Below are 15317 nucleotides of genomic sequence, written 5' to 3' on the forward strand. Positions count from 1 at the left end.
AAAGAACATTTGGGGGGGATAAAGACATCGATGAGTGCAGGTCTTCTTGTAGCTGGATAAGATCGGGTGACCCAGCTGGACGTAGTCCTGAAAGATGTCTCTTTTTAATCATTAATCGCCATTCATCTACACCTGAGGCTACTGAGGTCTAGTCCCAGCTTGCCACGGGAAGATAGACATCTAAAACCAGCTGTGTTCAATGCCGAGCATCACAAAATGTTGACAAGGGCGTTTTTCTGATCTGAGGCCAAGATGGCGAAGGTTCAAGTCGCACCATTTTTTAAAATGCTAACAATATCGCCTTATGACCAAGAACCAAATCTCCTGCTTTGTAAAGACAGAATGGCCGTCTTAGAAAGTGCGAAGCTGGATGTCGAAGACGGAAAAGAGGAGCTGTGCTCGCACTCTGCTGCAGCCTTTTAGTCCAGCTCGGTTGGCAGAGGTCGGCAGAACTTGAGATGAAGGGGAATGGCAGAGACGGGAGCAGGAGACTACAGGCTGGGCAGGACCACAGATGCCTTTTATCTTGAGAGGAGCCTCTTTGATGTTTGACTGCATATACGGACCACGTAACTGTGGTTACGTTGCTGAGCTCCGGTCCAGAGTTTCATTCAGAGGAAAGATGACAGCCTTGATGTGTTCTTAAGATTTCATTTCCTTTCTGCACCATATCTAACTGCAAATGTGTGACACTGATGCAGAAAGAGGTAAAAATACCAAATTTACCTGGTTTGTTGCACCTTAAGTTAACAACTAAAGCATAAAATTATATAAAACATGATCTCCTTTATATTTATGTTTTGAGACTTCCCTTTAAAATTACCTAAAAACATAATCTGACACATGGTTACATCATCTTAAGAAATGCAGTTACCTTGAAAATGACCTAGACGAGTGGATTCAGTCCCAAAAGACTCTCCATCCAACGTGCCGTCTACCTTTCTGACACTGCAAACCAAGTACTGTACTTTAAATAAAACTTAAGTTTTAATCAAAAGTGAAATCAAAGCTTTGCAACGTATCGAATGGCTGCAGTAATTGAAATGTTTGCGACGTCAATGTATTCAATGTCACAATCACAAGAACTCTACATGATCTGATGCACGTCATGCACATAATTACGGGCGTAACAATACCTAAAACTCACAGGACGAGGCACGACAATAATTTCACAAGAACAAGGTCGGATTTTAATATCGCTTTCAAGAAAACTTCAAAGATCTGAGTTTATGCTACAAGAAGGCCTTTATTTTGCATTTTCTATTGATTTCACTACAAATTAAACAAACTGACATCTTTCTTGTGAGGATTTCTTTTTCTCTCTGCAGATCTTGGCGCAATGCTTCAACTACGCATGGTCTGCAGTACAACATTCACCACTGCCCTGTTAGTACTGATAGTGTGTGCTGTGACTGCGATGTAGCCCAACGTACTCCTAGTCACTGGTTGTTACAGCAATTCTTTCTACCTCTTTCAACGTTTGAACAACTCACTGTGCTTACATATGTGTCTTGTCTTGTGTTGCCATTTATTGTTCCTACTGGGGAACAATAAATAAATTCCCAAAATTAGGGAAATCGGTGATCGGTGGATTTTTACATGTGAAGCCGATGTTAACTTCCGATTTTATCTACCTCCGCAACGGTATTTAAATCAATTGCTATCTTCTTCTGCTCTGCTGTGAGAGAAGTTTCACGAGCAGACCGGCCCACCAGATCAGCTCTATATGGTTGCAGTTAACAATCGTTATCTCACTGTTGGCAACTCATCAACTTTCTTGCTACATTTTGCAACATTTTAGACAAAAAAAATTGGTATCGGCCAAAATCAGAATCGGTAGGTCAGGCTAGATTAGCGGTTCTCAACGTGGGCGGTTCCGCCCCCCGGGGGGCTTTCAGAGGACAGCAGGGGCCACTGGCGGACATTTTTACAAAAGGGGGGCGCTGGGATTCCTTTGGGGGGCGTTTGGTCGAAGGTAAACTTTGCACCTTAAATGCACAACAATGCCTGTTTAGACTTTGAGCAACTTGCTAAAACTGTATTGTGTAACATTAAATCATGCTTGGCTGCAACTGTATCAATGGCAGCTCTTCTTCTTCTCTTCAGTGTTTGTAGCTTGTTATCTTTTGGCGCAGCTCCGCTCCTGCTACTGGTAGCTTCACCGCATCAGTTCCAGAAGTGACGTTGCTGAGATTCACTTTCTCTGGTATTTTTGTACATATGTTTCGGCAGTTCTGTGATCATGTCAAAGCRGCAACTTATATTAAAAAGTGTTTATTTCCGTCTGAAGGCTGCCCGCTTCCATAGAAGGACAACAGAAAATCACTCTTATAAACATGTAATTAATAAAATCACGATACCCTCACTGTGCATCCCTCTGAAAAATGAACCCATTTAAATAAAGAAATCCCTCCATGGGTGATACCACGATAGAGAGCGTTCATTTTATAGCGTTAACACCGGTGTTGTAAGTGGTCCGGTATGAAACGGGTGTGATAGAACAACGGTACCACAGCACTTTTAAATTTCAATAATCAAAATATCGAAATTGTTACTGTTGTTTTAAAAGGTTTATGTTAGGCTTCCTTTTCCCCATCGATAAGCTTCCCGACCTCCCTGCACCTTAGGGGGTTGAAAAAAAAAAACAACGCACACATTGCGCAAAACTCTGAAACAGGAGAAGCGGGACATAAAACGGAGCGACGAACTAGATGTGAATTATGACATAAAAACTGAGAATCCGACGCTGAACAGTGAAAAATCAACACGATGTGAAAAACATCATGACGATTAGGCGGCGCAGCAGGTGATGAGTGAAGATTACTGATGGTCAATAAATGATCAAATAAATCTAGCAACAGGAAAGAAACTAAAGTGGACATAGCAATAAACCTGGAGAGGACAGTACTAAGCAAAGGAAACTAAATGGAAATGAATGAAGAACAAAATGCAAGAATAAACTAAGAAACTAAAGTAAATACAGAGGAATAAACTGGTATGACAAGATCTTTCGATCAATAAGTAATACAGAGACTGTATTGCAAGAATAAACAGACACCATTTCCAGATAAAAGGTAAAATAATATTGTTGAAGTGCCATGGGTTTGTTGAAATCACATCTAATACTGAGAATAAATATATCAGTATAACAGTAAATAACTGTTATGGTCTCTAATATATCAAATCTAATATATCAAATTAGATTTGATATATTTATTTCTTCAATATTATTTTTCATGTCAGTGTTAATGTCATGAGGCTGATGACTCCATGACACTTTCAATTTGACTCATTAGGATTTGATTAAGAACCAGATTTGTTCTTTGTAATTTCTGTCCAGTAAACCTATTAATCTATAAATCAATAGACAGATATAATCCATGTTTCTGTCTCATATTTGTATGGCATTAAAAGGACCTGGAACTTCTATTTTTCCACTGAAAGCTCTGGTTTACACAGTATATGCCATGTGGGTGAAATCTTATGGATGATGCTCTGATGTCCCATTCTCCTGAAGGCAGCACAGAGCTGCACCACCAGAAACCGACAGACACTGAAGAGAAGAAGAGCTATGATTAATGTAGTTACTGTTCTATCCATGTTTTAATGTTGCAGAGCTCAGTAATTTTGCAAATAGTTAAAAGTTTAAACTGGCATGTTGAACATCTTTTATCTGGTCATTTTGTGTAATATTTAACAACTAGAAAATGGCAAAGAACAAGAATTTTTTTTTCCACTCTGATTGGCTGCTGTAAGGCCTACATACAGATTTTAACTTGAATGTTCATTGCATTTTTCATAGACACCTGTGAAAATAATTTCTATTCACATGGCTTTTTTGTTCTCTGGGAAATTATTTTTGATGACAAATGTAGAAACAAGCATAAAATCAAAACATCTACAATAGTGATAGTAATATTAATAATAAAATAATAGTCAGTGCAAAGTAGCCTACAAATTCTTTGGTGGGGGGCAGTGAGGGACCCGGATAAAGGCTAGGGGGGCACTGGGTCAAAAAAGGTTGAGAAACACTGTGGGCTAGATCGTTAACCGGCCAGAAAACTGCAACAGGTGCACCCGTAGTTCCTGCTAAGAACCCAAAATGTTGTCAGTCAGAGGATTTAAGAGTAGTTGCTGCATCTTTGAAGAGGCAAAATCATACTGACCGCAACTGGCTAGCGCTTGCAAGGCAGCATTCAACTGAACGAGAAGTACTGTGATTTTTGAATATTGGAAGATCTTGTATGACGAGATCTTACAATGCTGCAAATAATATATCTCAAATGTTGGATTTACGTTAACTTTTCAGTGCTGAAAACACAAATAATGGACAGCAACATCTTCGATTAACTGAAAATCTGCTATTTTCAACAAGGACATAGATTTTGTGACCAAGATGTTAAAACTTGTAGATGTAATTTAAAGGAAACAAAACAGTGGGGGAAATCTGGGGTAATTGCAGCCATATTTGCCACAATATTCAACAATATTGCATGTTTTTCTAACATGCCATGCTGCTCCAGTTGAAGATACCCAAGTGTTCCTACTAGGAATCCAAAATATCTCACAGCATCTTGTATCTCATACTGTCTTTTTTTCACGTCTTTCATAAGAAAAAAAGACAGAGGAACAGTGTGGCACATTTCCACCTCATCTAAAAATCTATTCAAAAAAATAATATAATTTACAATCTATTCAAAGATTCACTGTCAGCTCAATCAGATAAACCTTCGATGCATTTTTTTCTTTAGCAGCTGATATCCTGAACCTCGCAAAATGTGGTGGAGACTATATGATAGAGGACACTACGGGTCACTTATAGCTCATGTTTTCCTACAGGTCATATGGACCTTTGCCTTAACAATCCACACTGATATTGCTAGCTGTGATTCTAAGAATAGTTTCCTGTTTTTAACGGAACAAATCGATTTGGCCAAAGATCAGACAGTAAAACAGCAATCTCAGGAAACCTAATGATAAATATTACAGGCAATTAGAGTTGTAAAAAGGTGAAGCAGAGGCTTTATGAGATTACCTGGGGTAATAAAGGATGAAGAACTGTACACAGCTCGTTATAATTCAGAGACGCTGCGGTCAATAAATACCTTTTATTTCCCCAAACAGCTTTTCTCTGACAAACAAAAACAGAGATTACTTTAAAACTCTGCCACAGACAAATGGTCCACTAATTAAACTGATGAGGATAAACAAACAAGATGTCGCTGATTTAATCAAACTAACCTTTATCTCGCAAAAAATGAACTTGCTTTTTCAGTTAATAACTTGATGATGATTACCACATTGTGCGTTGCTGTCTTCTAATTTGGAGATTTCACAAGTGGAAGACAGAGAAATCTGAAGTTTTCTTGCATATCCAAAAGGATCGGGCCGCTCTAAGCAGACTACTTCCTAAAGAATGAGGAGCGTTTGGTGAGTCACTGGGTTCAGCAGCACTCCCCAAGGTCAAAAGGTCAGTGTAGAGGCTGCGACTGGTCAGACTGCAATAAAAACATATTTTCCAGTAAGCGCGAGTCATTACGTCATCTCATCTGATGTGTTTCATGACATAAAATATTTTCTTCCAGAGTAGATGGATGCTTCAGTTTCTAACCTCCTATTTTATATTAATCTAATGTAAGAAAAATGTAAAAGCTCTTTTACCAGAAGTAAACATTTACTTATTTCTCATCTAAAGTAAGACCTGAATTAGCCATCAGTAGCAGATTTAGATTGAAAATTATTTTCAAGACATGTGTTTCAGAGGAAAAAAAGATAGCATTAGATAGTGAAACAATGCTATGTACTGCTAGCATCGCAGCAGCGGATAGCTGCTAAAATAAAATGTTTTTTTGTTTTTTTCATTTTGCATTTCAGATGGCATGTTAAAAATTTGATATACTCTTCTAAATAATCACTGAAAAATCTTTTGTTTGTACTACAGCATCCAATCCTAATTTTTCATATAATTTTTTAATGTTTCAACTGGTATTTGGATGATTAATCTTTGAATTTGGGATCCAGATCTTTGAGGATGGACGGTATCCTTGCCATCATTCTAATATTTTATCTCCCTCTCCAGATCCTCCAACAGATTTAAGTCAGAACAACTAACGGGGGTGCACCGATAGGAGAATTTGGGCCTATAAACGTCAATATAAACATTGCTGTTATAGCTGATATTTACCAATTTTATATTTATTTCTCCAACCCTTTTGACACCATGAAATAACCGCCGCACCACTGACATTGCTTCACTGCTTCAGCCTCACAGTCCTGCACGGCATCACTACCACACGGTCCACCTTTTGCGTGCTTTCACAAAGTCCTTCCGTCTCCAAGTACTGGTGAAGATTTACTGCAGATATTAGCTGTGTCCCAGCTCCAAAATATCTTATTCAGATGACTGAATTATCTCCCCAGTCACAAAGTTTTGCGAGGGCCAACTAATCAGTCATTCACTTCAACCAGAAGTGTTCAAAAGAAATAAAGCATGAAAACTCCCAGCTTGACTGCTAAAACTGACTGGGACTACATGTCTCTACCCTCAACATTTTCCCATGTTAACAAAACAAAAATAAATATATTAAATGGTTTGTTAGGAAACCCCTGTGGCACTTTAAGCAACAGTCATGTTGCCATTTTAACACCATCAAGGTGCAACCAAAGTTAATACAGTTTCAGCTTTAAAACCACAAAAAAAGTTTGTTGTAGTCATTTTGTTAATACCAGAAAGAGTCAGTTCGCATGACATGTTATTTATTCCACCGTCACGTGTTAGACCAGAGTAACGGACCCAGTGTGTGTTGCTGCACACTGTCAGTCAAGCTGGCTGGAGGAAGGGAACGCTCATAAATTTGTCTTTGTTGAAAGAAAGACAAAGTTGACTGTTTAGTAATACTTACTATTGCAAAGAAACAAGAACAACTGTGCCTTTTATGCACTACAAAGATAAGATATGGTTAACTTAAAAGAAATGTCCTCCAAAAGCTGTGATAGTGTAAAGATGAAATAAAGAAAGAGAAAGTCAGACTAGTTCATCAAAGAAAACCGGCTTGTTTTAGTAACTTTTCTTTATGTTACACTACGCTGTCTCATTTTTCATTACCTGTGATCTTTTCAGCAAAACTAAAAGAACTATAAAAAAACAAATACATCTATAGCAACATTTTAAAATAGCAGGGCCCATGTATTATAAGCCTGGCGGGCCACCAGGCTTTACTTTATTTTAGTTTGGGGTTTTTTATGATTGCTTTAAAAAAAAAAAAAAAAAAAACTTTATAGTTGGTGTTTAGGTATTAATCTTCCAATCAAGTGATATTTTCACATTTCCTGTCAACATTAAACATGTTTTAACCCAAAAATGATGCGGACCGCTGGACGACTGCTTTGGGCTTAGCAAGTTTTCTGGGGGAAACCCTGAGAAGCATATTTCATTTTTATCATGTTTTTCTTATTTAGCAAATAAAACATTAAAGTACTGTATTTTTGGCTGATGTTCATTAAATATTGTGGTGCTATAAAATAAAATCTCATTAAATGTGGTCCATCATACTGCAGAGAGAGAGTCTGACTGCGGCTGAGATTGATTAGGAATTGGATACTAATGCTGGTGAAAATTTATTCTCTGACTCCTGTGCCACACAGCAGCAAATAATAATAACAACTTGTTATTATTATTTGCTGCTTGTTATTAACAAGTGCATGATAAGTCATAAAAGTGACAAATCTCCATTGCAGAAAGCTGCAGATGGAGGGATTTATTGATTCTGAACACACAGCGCTCCTGATGTGTGCCACAGTAGAAAGGAAGGAAGGAATATTCTTTGATGAACCCAACTTTTCAATCAATTGCTTTTTCTTGTTTCCCAGCAAAACATCTCTAATACCTGAAATTATTCAACGTCCTGGAAAATATGCTGGAAGAAAAATGCATTTTCTCTCTCTCTCTCTTGTTCCTCCTGTTGGAAACAAGCTATTGAGCTCCACACTGCTGCCTACCCCATGTCCATCTCAAATGTGACATGTTTCCACAGCAACAGCACTGTGCAACTAAATCACCACAGGAGTTAAGAAAAGCTCCATCTCTGCAAAAACCACACAAAAGTCAATGGCTGCAGACAAGCGTGTACTCTCGCGGGGCAAGAAAAGTCTGACGATAATGGAGCTCGAATGGCGCTTTGACTGGGCGGAACATGTAGAACATATATCACGTTGCCTGAAGTGACAAAACATGTTTGTTATCTTTGTCTGGCAGGCTGACTGGTGAACCTCCCTGAATACTGAGAACATGGGCAAAAAGGCAACAAACCGTCTACAACAGTTTGCTCCAGATGTTTCGACGCTAAACATCTCTGACATCTCTGGAGCAGAAGAAACATGCAACATCTGCATCAGGTTTGACATTGTGTGGTTTATCACATCTGTTTTTGCGCTGCTACACATCGTAACTCCATTCATCAAGTGTTTTATATATGTATATATTTCCCTCATTTTCTGGGTTGGGTGAAAAGCCTCGCATCTCAACCTTTACATCTCAAAAAGCTGCGTGCGGCATTCACGAGAACAGCAATCGCACAATCTGACATTTCCACCTGAACTTCTCATTCTGCTCGAACTGGAAATTAAGTACGGCGATAATGACAACGGCAATAAAAGAAATAGGCAGGTGTTGAAAGGATGTAGGGAAGCAAAGACGAGGGCCTGTATCATTAGGGATTAACCTAGCCAGAGGCTCTACAAATAGACTGTCTCCACCTATAAGCTGCCTGCACATAGACAGTCATTTGTATTGCCAGGTTGCTGCTGCAGCAGCTCCGGAGAAGAAAGAAGACAGTTCAAAGGAGCTAAAGGCGGATCGAGACTCCTCTCAAACAAAATGCGATGCAACAGGACGTGTTGGGGAGAGCGGGCGGGGAGGGGGGTTAACAACATCAGAGGCTTTCATGAGGATTTTATCGGAGATGACTGCACGGCAGCTTTATGCATTGATTCAGGATGTAAAGTATTAAACTATACAACCAGGAGCCTAATAAATGAAAAAAGCATGATCGCCTCTTCCTAATGTCCTGGGGATGGATTTTCTTTAGCATGAGGGGAGTTTTAACTGAATAAAACAAACCCTGAAAGTGTTCAAATCTGCTTCAATCTCCTTTAGGACAGACCCAACGCCAGGTGGCCACAAGATTCAAAGCAACGCTCAACAAATATATAGTCATAATGCTCGCTTAGGTGCATGCAAATTTTAAAAAACCTCAAATTTCACACAAGTAAGACATAATGAACATGATGGGTCATGAATTCAAGCTTCTGCAAACTGTTGCCATTTAAGCCAGGATGTTATTAATCCCATTAGTTATGGTTCTTGAAAGCAAGTAAGATATTTGATCTGCTTAAGGGGAAAAAAAAACACGTTTTCAAAAAACATCTTCACTGAGTTTCTTTGCATATCCCATAAAAGCCGACATCATAAAAAAAACTCAGTTTGCATTGTGCTTTTGAAATATGTGGCTGGCTCTTTTCCTCATAATTTTGTGATGTTTTATATAGCAAGTAAAACTTTATGACAACTCATTTCCACAGACGGCAAAAAATATATATATATTATATTAAGAGGATGTGATGTGATCGGGGCAAAAAGTGTTTTGTTCAAATGGCAGACGATAAAACGCAAACAGTTGTTTACACACATTATAAATGTCCGCGCTGTCACAACGGTAAATTTGTAGACTTGGCAGCTGCAGTGGTCAACATCACAGCTAGTTCTGCTCACAAGGATTCACACGGAGAGAAGAACTCTCTTATTTTGAAAGGTCAACTTTTCTCCATAAAGTATGAAACAGAATTAAAAGTATGATGGAGCTCACTTATTTATTTCCAAACAAAATGAGAGAGGAAGTAGATAAATCACTGTTATCGTAAATATGTCGGGACTTTATGAGCGCTAATGCTTCACTAGTATGAAAACGTCCAGTTTGATGTATCGGCATGAAACCTGAACCGAATGTAGATCTAAAGCAAACAGTTCGTTTAAGATGCATCGTTGATGTCACGAGGATGACAAATCCACGAGAGCCAATGGCTGTGTCAATGGCTGCCAGATTATACACTTTGAGTCTTAGAAATAATACATGCGTCTAAAACTGCACATCTGAAAATAATGATGGTCTGTGAGCAATTCCAACTCTGTTACAGAGACGTTACCATCAACACATCACTTCTAGTTTCTTTCTGGACATCCTTCAGTTGCACTCAATGCCTATTCCACACTTAACGCTCACCGACCTTTTGCATATTTTTCTCTGTTCATATAATGTTTGAGTGAATGTGTGCTTCTTGGTCAGAGATATTGTGAATTTCTTATGCGATATACAGAGTCTTGTGCATCATAGGTGTTCAGGACTTTGTGGCTCTAACACCTAGAGACATATTTAACACGTGTTTAAATTAGGAAGAGAGCAAGAGTGAATAATTTAGTAACAGGGTTTCTTAGCTACAAATATTTTCAGAAATTTTCGGTTGGGTTTTTGTAACATTGATCTTTTTATACAAAATAAATAAAACAGTTTAAAACCCCGACCGAAGAGGGTCTACAAGCCAAACATCTGTGATATGGGCCTTTTGTTGCATTAAAATGAATTTATTAGATGCTTCTCTGTTGGACAAACAAAAACCACAACTATCAATAAGACTTAAAATTGTAACCTCTAATGCGACGAACCAAAAATGGACGTAAAATAAATATCAGCCTAAAGAGTCCTTTATTTCACTGATCTTTCTCTTACATCCTGTCCGGCGGTGCGGCACTCAGAATTGAATCTGAGTGTCCAGAAGTTTATCAGTGACATCATTATATAAACTTGGATTAGAAATTGCATTGGGTTTATTTCAAACGCAATGGACAGAGTGACAGAAAAGAAAGGGAAGAAGAGAGAAAACGAAAGGGAACAAAGTATGGCAAACAGTTTAAAGAGAAAGGAAACAAATAGATGAGGAAAAAGGAGAAAGCGAATACGACACCATATAAGTCTGCTTCTACACCTGCAGAAAGAGAGGGAAAAAACAGAACCAAGAAACTACAGCCGTAAAAAAAAAAAAACATACAGTACATATAACATCACTGAAAAGCAAATGACACTAATTAATTCAAGTTATATTTAGTGGCAACCACAGCCTAATATGGAGGACATCTCTAAACAACTGAATCCAAACACCTGTAGATGTGTGTGTGTGTGAGAGAGAGAGAGAGAGAGAGAGAGAGAGAGAGAGAGAGAGAGAGAGAGAGAGAGAGAGAGAGCATGCTTTTCCTCCGAAACTCTACTATTTTATATTTTAGATCATAAAATGAGGCAATCCAAGAAGCCTGCAAACATTTCGCCAGGCTCATTTTTGTTTCTCCACAACTCTTTTCAGATTTGAAAACAGCCTGAAATCCAATCATTTCCCAGATTATTTTGGGATTGAGTAAAAGCTCAATATTCCATGGATTGGTTGAAATCATAGACGCAAAACAAAACAAGACACAGCATGGCAACAAAACCAAATTGACATTTAGTTATTTATTAGAAATGAAAGTCTTCAATCTTTTAAATAAACAGAAGGAAAAAGTCTGAAAACATTTTCCATACTTTAATCTGTTTCCATGCAAATCCAGAGCTTATATCTGAAGCTGAAACCATAAGTCTACTTGCTGAAGAGTGTCATAAAATAATCAAGTGTTTGAAAGGCTTTCTGCTTCTTAGTGTTTAATCATCTGATATTTTCATCACTTTTAACACTCTTTGCTTATCCACTGATTTCTAGCCTTACCTATTGATTCATTTGCTATGAACTTTCAATTTTAAAAAAAGACAAAGAAATTCAAATCAATTCATCTTTCCCAAGACTTATCTTAATATTATCTTAATAAATCCGTAAAGTTTCAGAATTTGTTACCACTTAATCACAACACCTGCAGAGAAGAATTTTATTTGAAGAAGTGGTGAAGAAAACAGAACTAAAGTTATGAGAACTGGGTCAATTTTCCCTTTACCAGCTCTGACAGGCAGTCCAATTATTACAAAACCTGGGCCCTTTATTTTACCCTCAAACAAAGAATTCCCACTGTTTTCTCTAAACTAAGAGAATTTAGCTTGGTGCAATGATTCAACTCAACAAAACAAACTAACAAAACTTTTTTGACAGTTTAGGGAAATATCCTGTGACGCATAAAAGAGGATAACCTTGTAATCAGTTCATAATAATTAATATATCCACAAAACTGCATATCTGTATTCAAACTAGCGTATGCAATCTGCTGGATTTCAATGGAAAACTTTTCCCCCCACTGATTTCAGTGACAAAATGAATGTTATTCAACGATTATGCAATTAACACTTTACTGTTGTTTAATTCCAACTAGCATAAGACGACCTTCGCTGCAAACCAGCTCTATATAAATATGGGCCAGGTCAAATCTAATCGGTGCAAACCAATAACCCATATGTGGCAAACCAATAAAGAAAACGAACCCAGTTGTTAATGGTGTTTGAACAGCAGCAGCTGACAGAGAAGGTTATTTAAGATCACAGAAACCGGTGTAAGAAAAGCTCTAAAATAAGACAATCGATTAATTAAATAATCCTGGAGCTCATGTAAAGACCGATCCTGGAATAACGGGAGAGAGCAGCCAGCGCACCGTTACACACAGAGGTGTGTTGGATCATCAACAGGTAAACTAAACCTCAAGCTTATTGGTCCAGGCCAGGTGATCTGCATCCACCTGCAGGCAGACAGGGCCTCTGCTCTTAAACGAAGCTGCATATCGATAGCAACCTCTGGGTTATAGATAAGCCCATAATAATGAGCGGGCTTAAACTAAGAATTCACAGGTGTGGAGAAGCTGCTCTCATTATAGTCAACCCGCCTCGCAATCTGGAGGCTGCCGCCGCGTCAAAACCGCCCCGGCACGCAGGAGAAACTCGCATAAAAAACACTGTTTTAACTCTTAGAGACCGAGTTGTGACCGGGATAAGTGACAGGCGCCCGGGAAGGAGCTGGTGCGCTGAGGAAGACCGTCCGTTTCAGCCAAACCAGCGCCTCTCAACATCAACATAAACATGTTCGCAGGAGCTGTTGGCGGATTGAGAAAAAAAAAAGTTTCTGCCGCGTTTCGGTGGGAAACCCTCAACCCGACAGGCTCCCAGCCCTCCCGACACTCAGTCCGCTCCAGAACTGCACGGAGCCACAATGAAATACTGCAGGACCGGCTTAAATTTGTAATAATTTCAGGCTGCGCCTTACCTTCAGGTCCGCACTCTCCGCCATCTTCTATTTCTGTGCGCAGGCGTGCTGAGGTGTTGTCACATGACTGGGACGCGCAGAGGGGATTCGTGAACGCGCACAGAGCGATAGTGATGGGTTCAAGAGCACACCTGAAAATGGGAAAAACAAAAATCTATCCATCTATCTATCTTTTAACAACGGCAACAAAAAAATACATTATTATTTTATACATATACCTATGCAAAGCTACTGGCTTGTTTAGTTTCAGTACAGTTGTTTTATTGGTAAACCTGTGAGGTAAGAGTGAAATTGTTGTCTGTTTCACCTTTAGTTATGTAAGTTACTTAAACAGAAGCTTCACCATAATTACGGAGGACAGCAATGATTACAACTAAGAGCAATAAAATAATTATTTGAGCTAATAAAACCGCAATGTTATATGGTCAAATTAATGCAAGTTGTAAACCAATCTATCAGTGTAATTGGCAGACTTGTTTGAAAGATGTGTCTATAACTCATTGTCTTCCTGTAGCTTTTAGGTTTGCATCCAGCTTTCATCACTTTGCCTCCAACTAGCTCTACCACCTTTGTCCAAGAGGAACAACAATTATGGACTGGAATACTGCAGAAAGCACAAAGATGCACAGCAGGAAACTCCTTTGGATTTTCAGGGTCTGTGGGAGAAAATTTGTCCCGAGAAGAAAAAAAATAAATAAAGTGAGATTTGATATGTGGCCCACGTGGCACTCACAACACCATGAAGCACTCTGATACAATCTCTGTGTTGAGCTGCTTCTCGTCTCATGGACTTGGTCCCAGTGCTTCACAAGATCACTGCCAAGAAAAAAAAAAAAAAAAGTGTGATCAAAAAGTCCTCTGAGTGCAACTCGCGATGAAATGTGCATCTGCTAGCATGATGGAGCACCATGCACTAAACCAAGAATAACAAAGTGAATCAAAGAGCAAAACCTTGAAATTTTGCATCCTCTCTCTGTCTACTCTCTGCACTTTGACCCCTTTTTAACAACACACCCTTTTTTATTACCTGTGGTCAGTTCACCCAACGCAGAGCTTAACAACTCCAAGAAATAACACGTCTCCTAACTTTTGATTCAACGTCCACAATACTTAGGCCTTTGCGTATCATAGATGCCTTTTGTCATTTCTTCCAAATAAATTGCCAATCATTTTGTCCATGCATCGATTGCTTCTATACAACACTCTGTTGTTTCATAATGTTTTATGCACTTATGTCTCAAAAATGTCTCCCAAACTGAACAGTTTCTCTCACATGAACATCAGTTTCTAATGTTTGCTGAAAATAAATTTGTGCTTTCTTTTGCGCAATGTTGTGAATGATTAGGAACAGCAACAAGCAGTAAAAATGCAAAGCGCATGAAAACTGACAGATACAGTAAGTTACACATAACTGTGTTTTTTGTGAGTTAAACTCACAAAAAATTTAACTCACAAAAAATACAGTTATGTGTAACTTACTGTATATGTCAGTTTTCAAATGGCTGTACAATTAATCCAAAAAATTTTTTGTTAGTGTCTACAATGAAATCATGACAAAGATATTTTAATATGTTGTTCATAAACATGTGAGGACTTTTCATTCTGATGACATGATTCTTGCTTTTAATGAATGAAGAATACACTTTGAGCATTTTGCAAGTCGTCAGTTAAGCTTTGCAGTTTGTAGTTTTTTTTTGTTTGTTTTTTAGAAATTCCCAAGCTGTTGCATAAATATTAAGTGAGCTGATAAATGCACAAAACAGCCTGAAAAAAACTGTAAGACAATAATAGTCAGATTTTGTCCTAGAAGTTGACAAAGAGAAAAATAAATAAGTTGTAAAGGAGAAGAGTCAATTTGTAAAAAAATGTTGACATGACAAATATAAAACCTTCTGACCTGTTTTCAACTGTTTTGTCTTCAAAACCCTGTAAAAACTAAAACATTTAAAAGCTACAGAACCCAACATTAGTCTTGTTATCTAGATTTTTGGTCATGACGCCTGAAAAGTGATTTATCTTTCTTTCATTAGAAAGGTGTT

The 15317-nt window shown here is 38.3% G+C and overlaps 1 protein-coding gene across 1 annotated transcript in view; it reads right to left on the reverse strand.

Annotated features, from left to right (window-relative positions):
- LOC103462108 (E3 SUMO-protein ligase PIAS1-like) overlaps positions 1-13357 on the reverse strand; it is a 63488-nt gene extending 50131 nt beyond the window's left edge. Inside the window, exon 1 of the mRNA XM_008404639.2 lies at positions 13279-13357. Coding sequence (XP_008402861.1) covers positions 13279-13302 — 24 coding nt within the window. The 5' untranslated portion in view covers positions 13303-13357. The remainder of the gene's footprint in view (positions 1-13278) is intronic.
- Between the last annotated feature and the right edge of the window lie 1960 nt (positions 13358-15317).

This window comes from Poecilia reticulata, linkage group LG3 (genome assembly GCF_000633615.1).
Source record: "Poecilia reticulata strain Guanapo linkage group LG3, Guppy_female_1.0+MT, whole genome shotgun sequence".
In the NCBI taxonomy this organism is placed as follows: domain Eukaryota; kingdom Metazoa; phylum Chordata; class Actinopteri; order Cyprinodontiformes; family Poeciliidae; genus Poecilia; species Poecilia reticulata.